Genomic DNA, 21,110 nt, shown 5'->3' on the forward strand with positions numbered 1-21,110 from the left:
CCACCTCCCTGGACAACCCATTCCAGGGCTTCACCACTCTCATGGGGAAGAACTTCCTCCTCACATCCAGCCTGAATCTCCCCACCTCCAGCTTCATTCCATTCCCCCTAGTCCTATCACTACCTGAGATCCTGAGAAGTCCTTCCCCAGCCTTCCTGTAGGCCCCCTTCAGATACTGGAAGGCCACAATTAGGTCACCTCGGAGCCTTCTCTTCTCCAGCCTGAACAGCCCCAACTCCTTCAGTCTGTCCTCATAGGAGAGGACATGAAGTCAGTAGGATGTAGTCAGGCCATTCAGAGCTGGATGGAGCTGTAGGGGACTGCACAGGGGCAGAGGTTACCAACTTGTAGTAATGGAGGCTTCTGCCCCTTCAGCTCTCTTGAGGGCCTCTCTCTGGCTCCAGTCTAGCCAACAGAGATCGACTTACCACAGGAAGTGCTTGGGAGCCTGGGTTTGTGTTACACTGGAATAAAAGGATCTTTCCAAAAAACCACAAGAACTTCTGAAAACAGGGGGGAAGATAAGGACAAAGAAGATGAAATTTAAATCTCTCAAAGAAAACCTGGCATGTGGACAAATAGAGGGGGGGGATTAGCTGAAGCTGTAATGAGCTCTCTGCAAAGCAGCTGTTTTGACAAGAGTTGATTTTGAAAGGAGAAGGGAATGCAGCTTCCTCCACCCGCCCAGTTCTCTCTCCACTCCAGCTGCCTTCTAGCAGGAGTGGAGCTGGCCACATGCTGGGCAGGAACCAGCTTTCCTGATGGCAGGGCTCTTAATACTTCTCTGCTTCTCTCATGGGGGACTTTTTGCTGGGATTTCCAACCAGGACAAGATGCAGCTGCTGAGACTGTGGTGCCACGAGAGCTGCCGGGTCTTCCGCGATCGCCTGGTCAGCAAGGAGGACCAGACCTGGTTTGACAACCTGATGAAGAGCACGATGGAAGACTTAGGCACCACTTTTGAGGAAGTTGTCCCCTCCCAGCCAGTTCTGTTTGAGGACTTTATGGAACCAGGTGCCAGTGCCAAACTGTAGGAAGAAATGCTCAGCCAGGAAACGGTAAGGACTCTGGGAATCATGATGATGTGAGCTATGCTCACATCTACCAAGTGTTCTTCAAATGAAAGGTAACAGTTAATAGCAACCATGGGGCTGCTTAAATTGAAGTTGTATGGAGTCACAAGCCTGCCCAGGACTCTCCTGTAAAATCCTTCCCCAGATGTGGGCAGTGGCTGTGTCTGGCATGATGGGAAGTTGAGGTGGAACAAGCTGTCTCTGCATTACCGTCCTGGGTGCAGCCTGCTATGCCAAATCTCCCAGCTGAGCTGCACTTGGGACTGAAAAGTGAAATTTGCTGGAAAGAAACGGCACATTACCCCCAAACAATGCTACTTTTGCCATTAAAGACTTCACAGTTGACCTTCACAAGTGATTAATGTTACTGCCAGATTCCCTGTTGGAGAAGATACCATGAGTACTTTGGTAGCGATAATTAAGCCAAGGCAATGAGCAGTGCAGTTTGTGCTCATTGCTGGAAACAGATGATTATCCTGTTGTCTCTTCTCTTGTGATAGCTGTGTGACAAGGACTGGTAATTAACTGAGCTTTCAAATCTCTTCTGCAAAGTAGGTGTGCACAGCTGAGACAGCCAGACTTAACCAAGGTGTTGCACAGCCCACAGATGAGCACGGGACCTTGGTGTCTAGAAAGGGGTGTCAGCACTGCAGGAATTCCAGATGGTGTTGCTTGCTGAGGGGGGAAGACCAAATCCCAGATGCCTTCATGCTTCATCTCATGTTCTGGCCTGAGGGTGCCATTATAGAGAGACCTGCAAAGGGCATGAGAGACTCTTCCTGCAGCTGTTCTATGTGTCAGCTGGACTGGGAGTGGAATGTGTTTTTGCCAGTGGTGTTTTCTTCCAGCACCTGCCCTTTCCAGCCAGGATCCCCATCACAGGACACAGCATCAGGCAATGATCATCTATAGAGTGAGGAAGCTCTCCCACAGGGAAGCCTGGGAGCAGTATGGGTCAGGCAGCCATAGCTATCTAATTTTGAGCTGTGCCTTGGTGTTTCTCCAGGCAAACAGCAGCACTGGAATGGCAGACTTTAGTCAGTTGCCTGAGTTAAAGGTCACCGTTGGCAGCTGTTGCCATTACCTCTGGTTAAATTCAACCCAGTCCAATGGTAGTTCCCACAGGAGCATGGATCAAAGACAGCCATCACCTCCCCACAAGCAGCTCCCAGGGAGCAACTGAGAGAGGCAGCTGCACCCAGACCCTGCTGAGCACCAGGCACTGCCCTGCTGAGGCCTACCTGTGCTGACAATCACCCACCCCTTCACAGCTGCTTGTATCTGGTAGCCACAACAGATTGTTTGTGCCCACAGCTGAAGGTTGTGATTGAGGATTGCCTGCAAGAATACAATGAAGTGAACACCCCAAAGCTGAAGCTTGTGCTTTTCCTGGATGCAGTACAGCACATCTGCCAAATCAGTGGCAGGCTCCAGGGAATGCACTTCTCCTGGGTGCTGGGGGAAGTGGGAGGCAGTCTCTCACCAGGCTGGCATCTCACATGTAAGTAATGCATTTCTATACACACAATGTGGAGCAGCTCCATTGGGGCTGCCTCTAGCAGCTCTTTTTTCCCTGACCTTCCTGCTACTGGTTACACATTTTTCTGGTTGGTGGCTCTTCAGATTTAACATTCAAGAGCTAGGGCTCAGTTAACATGCACATCTATGCTAGAAAAATTGGACTCTTTTGCCTGCTCATAGCTTGGGTTGCTGCTGTGGGCATGCAGCAAATGGACAAAAGCAGCATGGTCTGTGTCAGCTCAGTGGTCTGTGCAGCACGCAGCATTGCAGAGGGAAAGATAGAGGCTTCTGCCTGGGAGCTGGGCAGCAGGAAGGCAAAGACAGGAGCTACTTGTGACAAATCATACAGTGACCCTGACAGCCTGGCAATTAGGACAGGTGAGTCTTGGGAGCCAAGGGACCTGAAGGGGGAAACTTGAAGAGCCAGGGACCTAAGCTGAGGAAGAAAATTGTTCTGAGTAGTTCCAAATAGAGGATGCGAGGCTGGCAAAATGCAATCATGATTCCCAGGTGCATGACAAAAAAAATCCACACTGAGTTGTTCCCTCTGACCTCTGAGGCACTGAGCCCAAGAAGCAGTGTGACTATTAGCTCCTGGAATCGTACTGCTGGTTTCTGGCTAGCTCAGGTGTCTGTGCTTCAAGAACAACATGCGCTTAAGTTGTTGGCTGAAGGCACACAACTCAGGCTCAGAACTCACTGCAGGAAAACAAGCTCCTTGAGTCCTCTCCTGAGTCTGCAACATACACTCAGGACTGACAGAAGAGGAGATTTTTCTCTCTGATGTAACTCCACAGACTTCTCTTTTCTTTAGGGCAGACTATGAGTGTTTCCAGAGCGAGCTTTCCAAAGGCTATGGCATAGCTGAATGGGGAGATGACGTGAAGAAGATCATGATGGAGGCAGGCCTTGAAAGTCTACCCAAGGCATTCCTATTTGTAGACACACAGGTATGAGAGCATTAGCATGGGGGACTCCATTTCAGAAGTCAGAAACACATCTCTAAGCTCAATAATTCCCCCTAAAGAGGATTGGAAAGCTTGGTATGAACCAGACACAACTGGTGTTTCTTAAGTAGCCCACCTCCGTTATCTTGCAGAGGGACCTCGACAGACTGGACAGATGGGCAGAGTCCAATGGGATGGCATTCAACAAGTCCAAGTGCCAGGTGCTGCACTTTGGCTACGGCAATCCCATGCAGAGCTACAGGCTGGGGTCAGAGTGGCTGAGAGCTCCCAAACAGAGAGGGACCTGGGGGTGCTGATCAACAGCCGCCTGAATATGAGCCAGCAGTGTGCCCAGGTGGCCAAGAGGGCCAATGGCATCCTGGCCTGCATTAGGAATAGTGTGGCCAGCAGGAGCAGGGAAGTCATTGTGCTCCTGCTCTGCTTTGGTTAGGCCACACCTTGAGTCCTGTGTCCAGTTCTGGGCCCCTCAGTTTAAGAAGGACATCGAAACACTTGAAGGTGTCCAGAGAAGGGCAACAAGGCTGGGGAGAGGCCTTGAGCACAGCCCTATGAGGAGAGGCTGAGGGAGCTGGGATTGTTTAGCCTGGAGAAGAGGAGGCTCAGGGGTGACCCCATTGCCCTCTACAACTCCCTGAAAGGTGGTTGTAGCCAGGCAGGGGTTGGTCTCTTCTCCCAGGCAACCAGCCCCAGAACAAGAGGACACAGTCTCAAGCTGCGCCAGGGGAGGTTTAGACTTGAGGTGAGGAGGAAGTTCTTCACCGAGCGAGTCGTTCGTCATTGGAATGTGCTGCCCAGGGAGGTGGTGGAGTCACCATCCCTGGAGGTGTTCAAGAGGGGATTGGATGTGGCACTTGGTGCCATGGTCTAGGCATGAGGTCTGTGTTGATAGGTTGGACTCGATGATCCTCGAGGTCCTTTCCAACCTAAGTGATACTGTGATGCTGTGATCTTACAGAGGTTTCCCTAGGACCTAAGGTGGTGCCTTTGTTGCTAAAGGAACTCAGTGGGCTGTTTCTCCTGTTGCTCAAGGAAGCACTCTGCAGCTCTATCCTAGGGCTTGATGGGATCAAGGCTTTTAGACCCAGCTGCCTGAAGCTACTAAGCACTACACTAAGCACTGGTACCAGAAGTCCTAAGTAGCATCATTCTATTTCTTTTCAAATGTACCATTAGATTTAGGCCCTTATGCCTGTTGGTTCCCCAGAATAATGTTGGCTTGTTACTGTAAGCTGCAACTTGCTAATGACTGGGACACCTTCTGGGATTCATGGTTGTGGTCCCCATAGGATTTTTTTACTGCCTTCATTATCAAAGGAACCAAGTCCCTTCTGGCAGCGCCCTGAGCAGCAAGATGAGCATCTGTCAAGTGCTGCCTATTATTACATCCTTTTCCCTGCAGTAAGAAGCTTCTGTGGGAGAAGAGGGGCATGGGAGGCTGCATTTAGTCAAGTAGATGGTTGCTGTGTAGCTCTGATTTAGCAAAGGTGGAAAGGTGAGTGTAGCTCTGGAGGGAGATCGTCCCACAGGCTGTGACACATCCCTACAATTACTGCAGCTCCCACGTCGATGAGCTCTATCCTAACAATTAGGTATTCTGTGTTGGAGGAGTGAAGACCCAGAGCAGCCTGGTTGCAGTCACTGTGAGGCAGGCAGCAAGGCCCTGAGCTCTCTCCCTAAGGTGACAATGAATGGGCTGAAGGAGGTTTGGCTTCAGACACACCCCATACCCCCCCACATGGCTGCACATGGCTGTTGAATTGGAAATTGAAAAGAAGGCTCCAAGAGACCTTCCAGCAGCCTTCCAGCACCTGAAGGGGTGACAAGAAAGCTGGGAAGGGACTTTCTGCAAGGGCTTGTAGTGATAAGGTGAGAGGGAATGGATTGAAGCTCAAGGAGGGCAGATTTAGACTGGATATTAGGAAGAAATTCTTTAGAGTAAGGGTGGTGAGACATTGGAACAGGTTGCCCAAGGAGGTCATGGATGCCCACCTCCCTCAAGGTGTCCTAAGCTAGGTTGGATGAGGCCTGAGCAACCTGGTTGAGTGTGAGTGCCAATGGTAGGGGAGTTGGAACTAGATGGTCTCCAAGGTCTCTTCCAACCCAAACCATTCTATGAATCTGTGAAATGCTGGACAAGGGTCAGAGGATGCTTTAGTAGAGCCAAGTGATCACAGAAGTGATTTCTGATGACAGAGGCTAAGGATCTCCATGGTAGGTGGAGATGTGACTGTTTTGACTCAGGAAACTGCTTTTTTTCCTCTTTTTCCTATCCTCTGCTTAGATTAAAAATGAATCCTTCCCTGAGGACATCAACAGCCTGCTCAGCTCAGGTGACATTCCCAACATTTACAGCCTTGCTGACCAAGAACAGATCATGACAGCTGTGAAGCCTGTTGTGCAAGACCTAGGGCAGCAGCCCACCAAGGCTAATCTGATGGCTGCCTACACAGGACAGGTTCACAGCAATATCCACCCAGTCCTCTGCATGAGGTACAGCTCAGGGATAGGACTCCCTGCTGTCACTGTTAATTATTGCCCACCTTGTCCTTTGCCTTGCACCACAGTATCATGGGATTTCTGTTTCCAAGCCCCTGACTTTAGAGGAGTGAGGTTTTGTTTTCCACCTTCCCCTAGAACCAGATCCTTTTGTTGTTTCTTTTTTTAGCTTTGCTGCTTTTGAGGTAATAATATTAAACTTTTCAAACTTCATGCATGATCTAGACTAACTACAAGCTTCCTTCATGCACCATTGAGCTGTCTGCACAGAAATACCCTGCATGAACTTGGGGCTCAGTTGCAGCATGGTTTCTTGTTCATCTGGTGCACAGTCCGTTAGCAGTTAGCTTCTTTGCAGGAGGGCTGTGAGAAGGTACAAGACATTCTCAGTGCAAGTACAAATAGAAGAACCAGGGCCCATTATTTGTGTCTGGTGATGCAATCTCTGCCCTCATCTGCTTGAAATAGATTTCAGATCACACTTATCTCTTACCTCTTATGTGTTCTTCCTAGGGAGGGTCCTATAAAACATCACTACACTACCATCTTAATGCTTCCAGAAGAGTACCCAGGACTTCCAAGGAGTGAGCTGTGACATGCAGTTCACTGCCTAAACCTTCATTCCTTCTTTCCTCTCCCTCCTTCCTTGAGTATATTCCCTTCCTTATTTCACTGTAAGCACCAGGGATGGTTCTAGGGAAGTAGGAAAGCTATTTTGTCCTTGTATTTATAGCTAGTCATAACATCTCTCAGAGGGCTGGAGCACCTTCCTTATGGGGACAAGCTGGGAGAGTTGGAGCTGCTCAGCCTGGAGAAGAGAAGGCTCCTGGGAGACCTTGTAGCAGCCTTCAAGTACCTGAAGGTTAATTACAAAAAAGACAGGAGGGGACTTTTTTTAAGAGCTTATCATGAGAGGGAGAGGGGAAATGGATTGAAGCTTGAGAAGAACAGGTTTAGACTGCATATTAGGAGGAAAATTCTTTACAGTGAGGGTGGGGAGACACTGGACCAGGTTACCAAAGGAGGTCGTGGATGCTCCCTCCCTAGAGGTGTCCAGGGCTGGGTTGGATGAGGCCTTGAGCAGCCTGGTCTAGTGGGAGGTGTCCCTGCCAATAGCAGGGGGGGTGGAACTAGAAGATCTTTAAGGTGCCTTCCAATCCAATTCTATGAATCCCTTTTCTGCATGTCTTTCCCTCAGCCCAGTTGGAGAAGTTTTCCATGCATGCTTGAGACAGTTTCCCTCTCTTGTGAGCTGCTGTACCATCAACTGGTTTAATGAGTGGCCTGCTGAAGCCTTGCAGTGTGTTGCCTCCTCTTTCTTGCATGAGATTCCACATCTTGATGGCAGCACTGAAGATACTGATGGGATGGTAGGTGCCACACTCAACAGGCAAAACGCAGCTCCTGGATGCTCAGTGTGCCACATCCATAAGTACATAAAGACAAGGGAGACAGGACATACTTACAGACAGGTTTTACCCTGTAGCAGAAATGTTTCATGGCAGGATGATTCAGCTATAGCACAGTTAGCTTTCATAGTATCATAGTATAGTGTCATAGTATCAGTCAGGGGTGGAAGGGACCACAAGGATCATCTAGTTCCAACCCCCCTGCCATGGGCAGGGACAGCCCACACTACATCAGGCTGGCCAGAGCCTCATCCAGCCTGGGCTTAAACACCTCCAGGGACGGGGCCTCAACCACCTCCCTGGACAACCCATTCCAGGGCTTCACCACTCTCATGGTGAAGAACCTCCTCCTCACATCCAGCCTGAATCTCCCCACCTCCAGCTTCATTCCATTCCCCCTAGTCCTATCACTACCTGAGATCCTGAGAAGTCCCTCCCCAGCCTTCTTGTAGGCCCCCTTCAGATACTGGAAGGCCACAATGAGGTCACCTGGGAGCCTTCTCTTCTGCAGACTGAACAGCCCCAACTCCTTCAGTCTGTCCTCATAGGAGAGGTGCTCCAGCCCTCTGATCATCCTCATGGCCCTTCTCTGGACACCTTCCAGCACCTCCAGATCCCTCTTGGAATAGGGGCTCCAGAACTGGAGGCAGTACTCCAGGTGGGGTCTCACCAGAGCTGAGTAGAGGGGGAGGATCACCTCCCTCAACCTGCTGGCCACACTTCTTCTGTTTCAGCCCAGGATCTGATTGGCTTTGTGGGCTGCAAGTGCACACTGAGAGCTCATGTTGAGCTTTTTGTCCACCAGCACCCCCAAGTCTCTCTCCTCAGGGCTGCTTTCCAGCCAGTCACTGCCCAGCCTGGCTTTGTGCCTGGGATTGCCTCGACCCAGATGCAGGACCCTGCACTTGGTCTTGTTGAACCTCATGAGGTTGGCTTGTGCCCACCTCTCCAGCCTGTCAAGGTCCCTCTGGATGGCCTCCCTTCCCTCCAGCCTGTCTGCTGCACCACACAGCTTGGTGTCATCAGCAAACTTGCTGAGGGTGCACTCAGTGCCACTGTCCATGGCACCCACAAAGATGTTGAACAAGACAGGTCCCAGGACTGATCCCTGAGGGACTCTGCTTGTCCCTGGCCTCCACTGGGACATGGAGCCATGGACAGCCACTCTTTGGGTGCGGCCATCAAGCCAGTTCCTTATCCAGCTAGTGGCCCACCCATCACACCCATGTGTCACCAGCCTGGAGACCAGGATGTGGTGCAGGACAGTGTCGAAGGCCTTGCTCAGGTCCAGGTAAATCACATCAGTTGCTCTCCTCTCAGCTATTGATGTTGTCAGCTGCTCATAGAAGGCCACCAGACTTACATATGTATTGAAATGGACACATCCCTTTATCACCCTCTCTGTGGCATCAATGCCCACACATCTATGTAAGCTCTGCTGTGACTGTAGACCTAGGCTGGTTGTAAGCCCCTTTGCTCTCTGAGGGCATCCCATTGACTTGTCTATCACCTGTTCAGTGCTGAATAAACTTGTTTGTTGCCTTTCTCCTTGTAGATTCAAGTATGTGTAGAAATCCATGAGAGTGTGGCAAAGAAATGCCAAGTGTACCTGGCAGAGCTGGCCAGACACAACTACCTCACTCCTAAAAGCTACCTCCAATTCCTCAGCAGCTTCAGGTCCCTGATTGGAAAGAAGAAACAAGAGCTAATAACAGCCAAGAACAGGATGAAAGATGGCCTGGATAAGGTTTGTCCCTCACACCAAGATGAGATTTGGGCCCCCTTCACCTGCTGTAAGCAGTGTATTTATAGCTGCAGAGATGCAGTGAGCTGCCCTTCACATCTCTGTGCAACAGGAGGAAACTATTCCTTCTGCCAGGACCAGCCTTTGTGAAGTCTGAGTCTGTAACAGCTCTAAAAGAATGATGGTCCCCAGTCTTTGGAGACTACAGACCTCTTTGTAGCTCATCATCTCTCTCTCATTACACCTTTTAACTGAAAGCCCTGTAACAGCAGACATGTTCTGCTGACCAGTTGCCATGAGCTTTATGAGGTAATGCCCCCTGTGTGCAGGCACCATGAGGCACTGCTCTTGATCAGCACAGCACAGTGCCAGATTGTTGCTTAAGCAGGAACCAGGGCAAGACCTTAGACTGGGCAGGGAGTACCCACCAGCACAGCCCTTGCCTGAGGCTTTTCATGGCTGCTGCCTGTGCTCTCACTCTGCTCTGCTCCGCTCCCACAGCTCCTGCAAGCAGCAGACGATGTAGCAAAGATGCAGGAGGAGCTGGAGTCTGCCCGCCCTCTCCTGGCACAGGCAGCCAAGGACACTGTGGCAAGCATGGAGCAACTGCAGGTACAGCTGTGGGACAGCCCAGTGTGACTGCTCAGACTGGGCACAGGGCTTGGGGAGGCCTTGCAGGGCTTGTACAAAATCCTGCTTAATCTGACACTTGAAAAAGCCTCAGACTAGCACAGCAGGTATTTGTGCAGAGCAGCACTGCCAGGGAGGATGGCCTTCTGCTGGGGTAAGGGCCAGTCAACCTACCAGCCCCTTGCTGTCAATGGCTCCCATGTCCCTGTCCAAAGCCACAACCCAGAGGGTCAGGCAGCCAAGCTACTAGCTCTGTCTCCTTACTGCTTTAGATCTTTGCAAGCACAAAGTAGCAACAAAACTAACAGCCCTCAGGTGACCTGGGCAGGCTGTTGTTGCTGAAGGGATCATTCCCCCACATCCCATCCCCAGCTGTAGCCTGCCCCTGCTAGCCCACTCCTCAGGGATCATCAGTGTCACACACCACTGCAGAATAAGGAAGTGTCCTGTGTTGACTGTCACCACTTTCCCTTCACCTTGCATTCCTCTCTGCCTGTCTGCTACTGTAGGATGGCCAGACTGAAACAGATGGAAGGGAGACAGTAACATCATACAGCTCTGCATGCAAAGAGGAAAGTCTGCCATCTCCCATGCTCCCACATAGCAGATAAAGATTGGGATGTAGTCCACATTCCCCTTACACCTCCTGGCAGTGTTTTAACCATGGGGGTAGACAGAAGTGACAGTTTTAGAAACAAAATCCTCAGCCTAACTCTTATTCCTCCATCTCCCAACACATTTGCATTTTTATGCCTCCTTCCCCTGTGCCAATAAGAAAAAACTGGGATCATTCCTGCAGGACTAATGCCATTCCAGTCACAGCCAGAGCTGCACCTTGTGGATAATCTCTACAGGCTGACAAAAGCCTCCTGCTAGTATGTAGCATCCCATGTGGAAGCCTCTCCTCCAGTTAAGCCCCAGCATGTCTCTGCTGGAAGAAAATACATGACCTGCCAAGAGAGCTGTGATCCTGGCAGTGCTGAGCCATGCCAAAAGGGTGCTCTGGCTCTAGCATGCTTCCAAGACTGTGTCTGGTGTTGCAGGGGGACAGAGATGTGGCTGAAGAGACAAAACATCACATGCAGGCTGAGGAGACGAGGGCCCAAGCGAAAGCTCAGGCAGCCCAAGCCATTGCAGATGATGCTCAGAAGGGCTTGGCCAAAGCTCTCCCAGCCCTGGATGCTGCTCTTGCTAGCCTGAGGAAACTCAACAAAAATGTTACAAAGGTAACTGGGTTGTGGGGAAGTGGCATAGCTGGGTCTGGTCCTGAACAGCCTCTCACTTGGCAGCAGTTTCCCTTCTACAAGTCTGCAGCATCCTTAGCCTTTCCCAGCATCTTCATCTATCCCCCTAGGCTCACAGGCTGGGCAGGTGCCATGCAGCTTTGCTCCTTCAGAAGTAAAAGGTTTTAAAGTGCAGAGAGACAGCCCCATGTTCTAACTCATGCCAGAGTGTGTGTTGAGAGCTCATCCACAAGTGCCTGGCCATGGGGGTAGGTGGCAGGCAGTGTCACAGTGCAACCCCAAGTAGTGACTGCAGAGCACGTGGACAGATCTGTCAGCACAGGGCCTGAACTGGCAGCCTCTTTTGAAAGGGGATCCATCACAGATGGAGAAGAGGAAGAGGCAGTGGCTTCCAGAATGGCTTGAATTAGGCTAGTCAGAGAAAGGAAACCAATCCTGAGGCAAGTGTCACAGCCTAGAGGCAAGACAACAAACTCAGTGGGTACAAGTTGTCAGCACACAGGGTGTAAGAGCCAAGGAAGGGAGAGACAGGCTTATTGCTCTTCAACTGTGAGCAGCAGACCTTTTTATTTCCCACAAAACTCCTTACCCCAGAAGGTGGGGAAAGACACAGAGTGCCACTCCACTTCCCACCACCACCCATCCTCTTGCAGAGTTGGCTTGAGAAGTCTCCTGTCTCCACAAGGCTTTCAGTGCCAGCTCCCCAAATGCATCAATGTTTTACATGCCCTCAACCCCCCACCCACTTGGAGAAGCTCTCCATTTAAGTGCTCTGCTTCTTCTAAGCCCAGCTGATGGGCTGTGACCCAAGTAACCTGCCACTGGAGCCTGGGTCACCAGAGTTCTCTCCCAGTCCAACCAAAAGAGACCACCACTTCAATAGCAGGGAGCAAGTGTCCTTTTGACCTACTTCTTTGCATGGGGCAGCTTCACCTGTGGTTGCCTGGAGGCAGCTGCTGCCTTCTTCTCCAGCTTCTCCACCACCTGCCTCAGCCAGTCTTGATTGCAGAAAAAGTACACATAAAGGTTCCTCTCTGTCTGCAAGAGAGGGTTCTCCAGAGACCTGCACTTCCCCTTCAACTCATTCTGGAGGTCTGTCAGCCTTTGGTAGAGGTTGTCCTGCACAGTGGTCAGTTGCTTTATCAGATTGGTGATCTCCTGAAAGGCAAAGCAAATACAGTATCATGGTAGTAGATATACATGTACACAGTAGTAGTAGATATACATGAATATGCAGAAAGAGGGGGACTTCCTCCAGCCTGTGAAACATCTCAGCCCACCAGAAACAAAGTACCCACCTGGCTCAGGCCTCCAAACATGTCCAGCCCAAGGCACAGAGTTGCCTTGCTGGGCCACCTTGGCTAAGGTATCCCGACCTCTCCATTTAACAGCACACATGAAACAGCAAGAGTCTCCTTTGTCCCTCAGCCAGCCACTGCCTCACTGGATAGCTTTTGTGACAGGGCAAGGATCAGGCAGTAATTCTCCCCCCTGTACCAAGGGCCCTGACTCACAGCCCTGTGCCACCCAGCCAGGCCTGGTGCAGCAGGAGGGCTTGCTTACCCGAGGGGAGAGCTGCAGCTGGTTGGAGCTGTTGTACAGCAGCCGGTAGAGCACCCCTGTGGAAGACTCCAGGGCAGGGAGCTGGGGCATAGGAGCTGCCAGCTGTGCTTCCAGGACCCTCTTGTTCTCAACCAGCTTGGAGCACTGGGCTGCTAAGGCTTTGTAGCTGCGGAACTGCTGCTTCTCCTGATCTTTCCCCAGCAGAATGTCCCAGAGCCTGCAAGAGGGCACAGCCAGACAGTGGTGTGAGCGGTGTGCCAGTGCTGAGGCAGAGCAGGGCTCAGGGCAGATTGTGTGCTGTGGGATGCAAGCAGCTGTGGGACAGTAGTGAGAGGACCACCACTCCTCCTAAGCAGCTGTTGTGGTTTGAGCCTTCACTGGCATTTAAGAGCTCAGATGGTGGCAAGGCTGAGAGCTCCTCCCCTGCTCCCCCTTCCTTTTTCCCTGATAGGGAAAAAAAGAAGGGAACAAAAAGGGTGGAAAAAGGGGAGGAGGTAAATCTACCAAGAAATAATTTGGAGTCAGTTTGGAAGTAGAGAAGTATTTTTTTTTCCTTAAACAGTATGTAGATGTAAATAACAATAACAGGAAGGGTTCACAAGGGTAAGGAACAAGGATGAATAGGAAAATATACAAAATCAAGTTTGGATGGCTTTGTATGTCCCCTGATGTACATGGATTGCAGTCCTTTGGAGAAACATGGATGCAGCAGGGAGAAGTCCAGGCCTGACCACGTGGCAGAACCAGGAAGCCAGCAGCAGCTCTTGGTCCTTTCGCACAGGCGAGGCAGGAGCAAAAGGGAGGAAGTCTTTGCCGTGCCCTCCCCTGTGTAGTCTTGCTGGACAGGAAGGGGGAGTGGGACAGACTAACTTAGACTCAGGGGGACCCCTCGGGGTGGGGGAAAGGAACCAAGTCCACCTGGATCAGGTTTCCTTAATCCCTGGGGAGAGCAGAGCTCTTGCAAGCCTCCCCCTCCCAGGACGGGTGCAACCCAGCACAGCAGCTTATGGCCTGGAGGTCTGAGAAGAGCACCGTAAAAAACAGGCTGGCCCAGGAGCCAGCTGGGGACTGCTTGCTGGCACACACCAGCACCAGCTATTCCAGACCAGTGCAGGGAGGAACAAGAAGCTTGTGTCAGTGCAGGACACCCAATCAGAAAAAGTTGTTGCTCCCAAACACTTTGTGCTTCCTTCTGGCTCAGCTGCCCTCCGTGGCTGAAGACTTGCCTCTACACTCTCCAGTTTTACCTCCTAGGAAAGCCTCTGGTCTCCATATTCATTGCCTTCTCCAAGCCCTTGCTTTGCTGCATCAGCCCATGCCAGCCAGTAAGAAGCAGATGCCACCTTCTGGAGAGTCTCACACCACCATGGAGTCAGGGTGACTGCACTGGCAGAAGAGCACTGCTAAACTGCCAGGTAGCTTCAGTCTGCAGATAACTCTCCCCCTGCCACTTCCTCCACCTCTAGTTTGTTTTTCATGCACACACAGAGGCCCTTACCTTACAGCAGTGTGTTCTTTGGGGTCTATCCATGTGCGTGGAACATCCTTCTGGGAGGAGCAGGCATCTTTGTAGTAGGCCTGCACCTCCTGTAGCATGGTCTGGGCTTCCTTCATGGCACGCTCCATCTCTTCCAGCTGAGCAGCCTTCTGGTCCAGTTCCTTTCTCTCCGCTTTGAGCTGCAGCTGCAGCAGATCCAGGCGGCTGTGCTGGCTCAGCAGCCACGCCGCTGCCACCTCCTGCTTTCTGGCAAGGTGCTGCAGGTGGGCATCTTCCAGGCTAAGCTGCCTTTGCAGAACGGGCAGGGCAGAGGCCTGGGCCTCTGCCCTCAGCAGGGGTGGCAGCTGGTGGGTCAGGATGTGCACAATGTCACAACGCAGGGCTTGAAGCTGCTTCTGGAGAGTGGCTGCCTGACCCTGGAGCTCTGCCTCAGCCGCTTGCTGTGCAGGGGGAAGACAAGAAAGGCTGGAGTCAGGATGCTCCACTAGCACTGCCTGGCTCTGCCACCTGCTCCTGGCAAGTCCAGCCATGCTCCAGTATGCAGCTGGTGGGACTGTGCAGCACAGACAGGCCCTGCCACAAAGGGCAGTGGAGGAAAGGGAGCACTGGCCCTACCTGGTTCTCCTGGAGAGTTTTCCAAGTCCTCTGGGTCCACTCCAGTGCAGCACAGTGGCCTTCCACTTTTGATGACATGACTATAGCCTCCCTCTGGGCACAGATATGTGCTGTTTCCATTCGGATCAGCTCCTTCCAGCAGCTCTCTCGGTCCTGCAGTTTCTCATCTCCATCAGTCCCAAGGCCCTTCAGCATTGTTGTCCACGTAGCATCTGTGACTTCCTGGCTGCCATCTCTCTCTTCCTCATCCCCCATGCTCAACATCACACTCTTATTTCTCCTCTCCACTAGCAGCTCTGCCCTTGAGCCTTGGACCAATGTTTTCTGACTTGCTGGCATCTCCTTGTGTGGTATCTTTGCACCCTCTTGATAGAGAGCTCTTCTTCCTTCTGGTATTTCCCAGTCTGAGTCCAGCCATTCCTGCAGGGTGCTCCCTCCCTGTGCACTTGCTTCCTCAGTATTTGGAGCCTGGACAATCCCTGGTAGGGCCTGCTGGACAAAGCTCTCAAATGCCTTGGTGGCCTGTTGTTCTAGCTCCAGGTAAGGGCCAAGATCCATCTCACACAGCAGTGCTGGTGGACGTCCTTCCCCCATGGCCCTGTACCACTCTGCCATCTGCTTTGCATCCTTGCTGATCTGGCCCAGGACAGCTCTTGTTTGGAAGATCTCCACTTTCAGGTCCATCCAAGCCTTCCTCAAGTCCTGTGTCACTGTTTTCTCCTCCTGCTCCAAACACCTCAGCTGCTTCTGCATTTTGGCTGTCCAGGCCTGCAGCCTCCTGTGCCGGCAGAGCTGGCGGTCACGATGCTCCTGAAGCTCCTCAAGCTCCTGCTGCAGGGCCTCCAGAGTGGGATCCTGATTATCAGGTATCATACCTGGCAGCTGGTAAATCGTCTGCAATGCCTGCTCAAGGGCATCCCCTTCCAAGATGGGCTTGCCTGCAGCCAGCAGGGCATCATAGGCCTCCACCTCAGCTGGGGTGAGCACATTCTCCTCACCCACCGTGCTGCAGAACCACTCAAGGAACTGCTTTGTCTGAGGACAGTCAAAGAGCCACTCAAAGTCCTTCTCACAGAGGGTGTCTGCCTGGGGGTAGAACATCCTCAGTGTCACCAGAAACTCTGCTGCTCTGCTGACTGTGTGCAGTGGGAAAGCTTCAGAGTGTCTCTGGCTGAGCATGGCAGGGATGGCCAGCACTGTAAGTGGAAAAAGCAGGAGTCATCTGTGAGAATCCCAACACCCACAGCTGTCTCAGAGGTGTCACAGCAGCACTGTTAGCAGCCTGCTTGAGAAGAAACTCAAGCAGTCCCTCCACAAGTGCTGAAGACCAGCTTATAGGATGACACACAAGACAAAGCCCATAGAGCAAGGGAGGAAGCCTGCCCAGGCCCAGCTTCCATAGAGTTTCCTCCCCAGGGCCATACAGACCAGCATGGAAGATGCACTCATCAGAGCACCAGGACAGGCTTTGTCAACCAACCTATGGTTTGCTTCATGCCCTTTCTGATAAGCAGCTTTTCCTGTAAAACCTTTTGGTTTTCCTGCCTGTGCATTGCATCCCCTAAAGGTCCTGCCTCTGGTCCCAGTTTCCCTGGGGCCAGCTGAGGGATGAGCAGCAGTCTCAGTGAGAACCAGGCCAACCCACTTGTCTCCGTTTGGGTGTCAAAGGTATGAGCAATGCAGCAGCCTCCTCTTGGTGTGAAGGTGGTGATTGAAGCTGTCTGCATCATGAAAGGAATCAAGCCCCAAAAGGTGCCTCACTGGTGTATCTCTGGCACCAGACAGGGTCCACATCCATATCCATCCCAGGGGGATCTCCCTGCTTGGGGAAATTAGCAGAGAGCAGGAAGGGCCCCTGCTGTAAGCAGCTGAGGCATTCACTTCCCACTCTGGCTCTCTGCTGGCATCCTTAGGGGCCTTACATCCTCCACCACACAGAACACTAATATCTGCCATAGAAACCTTTAGGGTCTGTGGGACAGGTGTGATTAGGGTAGTATTACCTGGCTAGTGAGCACAGTCCTTGCTGCCAGAGTTCTAGGATCACAGAGCACCACCTCTTCTCTCCCTCCAGAGAGGCACCACTGCCCTTTTGAAGGGTCAGGCAGCTGTTCCTGGTTTGCCCACTAAGGGCTTTTCCCACCCACCTGCTCTCCTTTTGCAGGCAAATGAGCTAGGTACTAGTGTGGGGTTCCAGAGAGGAATGGCTCTTAGAAGGAGGTTCTTCCCATTCTCCCCTTTTCTGCTGCCTCACTGAGCTGTCTCCAGTGCTTGGTGGCATGGGCTGAACTTGCCAAAACAGCCACAAACTAGATGAGCGAGAAAAGAGATTGCTGCTGCTCTGGGGAGCTAGGTCAAGCGGTGTTCCCTGCACCAGAGCTGGATGCAAAGGTGGGCAGGATGCCACAGGGACCTTGCCCCACCCTGCTGCCTTTCAGGAAAAGCAGAACAAGCTGGAGGTGGCCAAACTGGGTAACAGGGACTTCCTCTGCAGCCTGGAGAACGCCATCACCTCTGGGAAGCCCTTCCTGCTGGAGAACGTTGGTGAAGAGCTCAATCCAGCCCTTGAGCCGGTCCTACTCAAACAGGTCCTGCCTCAGCTTGGCAAGGAGGGGCAGTGGGTAACTGGCTGGGCTCTAAGGGGTCATCTGGCCAGGGTGCAGTGGGATGTGGTGGGCTTGTAGTTCTCTCTCTTGGCAGAAAGCATTTACATGGATGCTGCCATGTCTCAGCCAGGGCTTGAACATACTGACAGCCTTCTGCACACCCTGGTCCCCTGCCAGCAGGCATCTCTGCCTGGAAGGCAGGGCCACTGAATGCAGCTGTTCTCTTCAGGGTCAGGTCTTCAGGTCTGCTGGGTGGCTCTGAGCTTCTCTGTCTAAAGAGCTTTCAGCGTCTCTCCTCAGCATAGCAGGATGCCTTCCCTCACAAGAGGTGGCTGTCCTAGCCTTCCTGTATTTGTCCTCTGATACAGACCTACAAACAGCAAGGCAGCACTGTGCTGAAGCTGGGGGATAAAGTGATCCCCTATCAGGAGAGTTTCAAGATGTACATCACCACCTGCTTACCCAACCCTCTCTACAGCCCTGAGATCTCTGCAAAGCTCACCATCATTAACTTCACCCTCTCACCCAGGTACCTGCTTACCCCATTGACTGCCCATGCCCAGCTGCCTAAGCAACTGAACACCTCACTCCTCACAGTCCCCACACCCTTCAGCTTGTTGTCCCCCACCTCTCACCTCCAAGCCTTTTGTTGTAGTGGCTTGGAAGACCAACTGCTGGGAGAAGTGGTGGCTGCAGAGGAGCCTGACTTAGAAGAAGCTGGAAACCAGCTGATGGTTGGCAACACTAAGATGTGTCAGGAGATAGAAGATCAGATCCTGTACCGGCTCAGCACTTCCAAAGGAGATCCTGTAGGTGATCTGGAGCTCATTGAAGTGCTGGGGGCATCCAAGATCAAGGTGGGAGAGATCCAGGTCAGAGGTGGAGGTGCTCTCCCCTTGCAGCTGTATATACCCTGCCAGCACTGCACTGCCATGAGATCTCTTCTGTCCTTCAGGCCAAGGTGATGGTGGCAGAGCAGACGGAGAGGGACACGAATGCCATCCGCCTGCAGTACGTGCCCGTGGCTGTCCGCTCACAGCTCCTCTACTTCTGTGTCTCAGACCTGTCCAATGTGGACCCCATGTACCAGTACTCACTTGAGTGGCTCCTCAACATCTTCCTGATGGGGATCAGCAAGTCTGAGAGAGCAGGTACCTACCCAGATCAGCCTCCACTCTTCCTCACCCCCCGTTCTGGTCTAGTGGCAGCAGAAGCCAGGACGCCTGCAGAGCCAAGGCAGAGGTGGCCTCTGGCACTGGCTCTTAGCAGAGCTGCCCCTTGTTGTGTCCATGAGGGAAGATGTGGGTGCAGCCTGCCCTCCCTCCTCTTCCCCACCTCCTTGTGTGATCAGGCAGGAGGGATGTTAGTGCCAAGGCACAGGCAGGGTACACTCCATCCTGGCAGTGGTGGGGTTCTGCTTGTCACAAAATCACCTCAGTGCATGAGTCCTGGCTGCTGCTGCCAGGCCAGGGGAATGCTCCCTGCCCAGCAGTGCATGTCAGCCAGGCTGGCAGTGGCTGGGCCTGTGTAGGCAGCCCTGGTGCAGTGTGGGCTCCCTCCCAGTTGCTGGGTCTGGGTTTTCTTCTGCAGGTCGAGCCCACAGCCTCTGTTTTACAGGGCTCCTGTATCAAGTCTGTGTTTGAGAGCAACTAACTTGAGAGCAGCAGGGTGTGGGTGTGACCCTGTGACCAGGAACCAACTGTGACATGGAAAGCACCCTGCATGCCACCCATGGCAGCCACCATCCCTGTCTGGTTGTTGCCTTTTCTTGCAGACATCCTGCAGGACCAGATTGTGAGCATCAACAACTACATCACCTCCAGTCTCTACAGCAAGGTGTGCTGGAGCCTCTTTTTGAAGCACAAGCTCATGTTTGCTTTCCTGCTCTGCATCTGCATCATCATGAATGATGGACTCAGGTCACCTTGGCCCCTTGACAGGATTCCAGCAGGACAACTCAAGCCCAGCCTGTTCAGCTCCCTACAGTGGGCTAGGATAGAAAAGGAGCCTTGTTCTGTGGAGCTGAGGGCAGGCTTGGCAGAAATGGGCAAACCCAAGGCTGAGTCAGCCAGGGGATCCCCTCTGTGTTCTGGATCAGTGGATTCTTCTCCCCTCAGGCCTTCCTCACTGGAACACTGCAGGACTTTGCCAGGAAGTCTGCCATCTCTACTGACACTATCTCCTTTAGCTTCAAGGTCAGTAACTCAGCCAAGAACTCTGGATTTTTCTAGTCTACTGCTGGGCAGCCCCAAGGGCAGCAGCCCCAAGGGCAGCAGCTCTAGCCCTGACCTGCCCAAGAGGTGGAGACGGTGCTGCACAGCTGCCCATGGCCCCCACCGTGCCCTTTGTGCTCAGATACACTCACCCACACTGCCAGACTCCTCCACAAGGCAAGCAGAGGCTTCACTGCCTCTCCAGCCCTGCTCACATCCCCCTCCACAGGCTGCCCCCACGGTCTCACACTGCAAGATGCCAGAAGACACAGCCTAGACCATCTGAGAGCCCGGGCAGGCTCTGCTTCAGCAGCTTAAGGGGTTTCTCGGGGCTGAGCCTGCAGGGACACACCTTTACCAGGGCTCTGGGCCCTCTCTCCTGAGCAGGTGATGAAGGAGTCAGTGAGCTCACAGATCCTCCCAGCCACGGCTGCTACATCCATGGCTTGTTTCTGGAAGGTGCCTGCTGGGACCCTGCTGCATTCCAGCTGGTAGAGTCCCGCCCCAGGGAGCTCTGCACAGAGATGGCTTTCATCTGGCTGATCCCTGTCCCCAGCCAAGCCTCCAGCCACGGGCACCTACCTGTGCCCCATCTACAAGACTCTCACTCGTGCAGGTAGGTGCCCTGGAGACAGATTTCCAGAAGCATGGGGAAGTGTAGAAGCAACGAGGAAGAGAGCCCAGGAGGGGCAGCAGGGGCTCCACCTGCCAGACAATGACATGGAGTGAGGCATTGCTGGCTGAGACCGGCCAGGGGTGAACAGATTTCTCTGGCCAGGGAGACAGAGCAGCCAGGCACTGCAGCAGTGCTGCTGGCCAGGCTCTCCTCAAGCTCACACTCAAAAATAGACACCTAGTATCAGTCAGGGTTGGAAGGGACCACAAGGATCATCCAGTTCCAACCCCCCTGCCATGGGCAGGGACACCCCACACTACATCAGGCTGGCCAGAGCCTCAGCCAGCCTGGGCTTAAACCCCTCCAGGGATGGGGCCCCAACCACCTCCCTGGACAACCCATTCCAGGGCTTCACCACTATAGTATCATAGTATAGTAGCATGGGCATGGGACAGGGGATCTTGCATGGGGTCTCTGGGGCAGGATGTGACAGTCAGTGAGCAGCAGCACCACCTTCTTGCTCTTGCTTCCCCCACCACAGGCACACTCTCAACAACAGGCCACTCCACCACCTATGTGACTGCTGTGGAGATCCCTACAGCCAAGCCACAGAAGCACTGGATCAAAGGAGGCACAGCCTTGATCTGTGCCTTGGACTTCTAGATTGAAAATCCACCCACCCCAGAAATCATCCCAGCTGAGGCCTAAGCTGGGCTCCTGCAGGGAGGTAGGCAGCAGGAGCCACTCTTTCTGCCCTCTGAGATGTCAATAAATTGAGCTTTGTCTCCACCAGCATCACACTCCCAGGGTGGGTGTGCAGTACTCCCACTTCCTTGGAATTTTTGGCAGCACCAAAGAGCTGCCCCTGGGCACAATAGGGCCCAGAGCAAGCAACCCAGCTGCACACCCCTCCT

At 52.8% G+C, this 21,110-nt stretch overlaps 2 protein-coding genes across 2 annotated transcripts in view; one reads left to right on the forward strand and one right to left on the reverse strand.

Moving 5' to 3' along the window:
• The window catches only part of DNAH1 (dynein axonemal heavy chain 1), a 78,859-nt gene extending 57,871 nt beyond the window's left edge, over window positions 1-20,988 (forward strand). Inside the window, 18 exon segments of the mRNA XM_068157921.1 lie at window positions 828-1,058; window positions 2,388-2,493; window positions 2,496-2,574; window positions 3,409-3,544; window positions 5,844-6,052; window positions 7,257-7,428; window positions 9,023-9,214; window positions 9,713-9,823; window positions 10,885-11,067; window positions 17,200-17,349; window positions 17,736-17,896; window positions 18,023-18,239; window positions 18,323-18,518; window positions 19,142-19,425; window positions 19,428-19,566; window positions 19,968-20,136; window positions 20,138-20,196; window positions 20,738-20,988. Of these exon segments, the coding sequence (XP_068014022.1) occupies window positions 828-1,058; window positions 2,388-2,493; window positions 2,496-2,574; window positions 3,409-3,544; window positions 5,844-6,052; window positions 7,257-7,428; window positions 9,023-9,214; window positions 9,713-9,823; window positions 10,885-11,067; window positions 17,200-17,349; window positions 17,736-17,896; window positions 18,023-18,239; window positions 18,323-18,518; window positions 19,142-19,425; window positions 19,428-19,566; window positions 19,968-20,136; window positions 20,138-20,196; window positions 20,738-20,859 (2,916 nt within the window). The 3' untranslated portion in view covers window positions 20,860-20,988.
• Window positions 11,630-15,940, reverse strand: LOC137450918 (HAUS augmin-like complex subunit 3). Its single transcript, XM_068157919.1, has 4 exons — window positions 14,762-15,940; window positions 14,147-14,586; window positions 12,649-12,865; window positions 11,630-12,243 (listed from the first exon to the last, which is right to left on the reverse strand). The coding sequence occupies exons 1-4, from the start codon at window positions 15,938-15,940 to the stop codon at window positions 11,992-11,994; spliced, it is 2,088 nt and encodes a 695-aa protein (XP_068014020.1). The 3' UTR covers window positions 11,630-11,991.
• Window positions 20,989-21,110: the final 122 nt, after the last annotated feature.

This window comes from Melanerpes formicivorus, unplaced genomic scaffold (genome assembly GCF_026170545.1).
Source record: "Melanerpes formicivorus ecotype bairdi unplaced genomic scaffold, bMelFor1.0.p_v2 SCAF_38, whole genome shotgun sequence".
In the NCBI taxonomy this organism is placed as follows: Eukaryota; Metazoa; Chordata; class Aves; order Piciformes; family Picidae; genus Melanerpes; species Melanerpes formicivorus.

Excerpts from the sequence above, each read along its gene's own strand:
- LOC137450918 (XM_068157919.1), bottom strand. The coding sequence starts at position 15,940 with ATGCTCAGCCAGAGACACTCTGAAGCTTTCCCACTGCACACAGTCAGC. Across the intron at positions 12,866-14,146 it reads AAAGAACACACTGCTGTAAG|GCTCTGGGACATTCTGCTGG; the intron begins GTAAGGGCCTCT and ends GCCCTCTTGCAG. Across the intron at positions 12,244-12,648 it reads AGCTGCAGCTCTCCCCTCGG|GAGATCACCAATCTGATAAA; the intron begins GTAAGCAAGCCC and ends TTTGCCTTTCAG.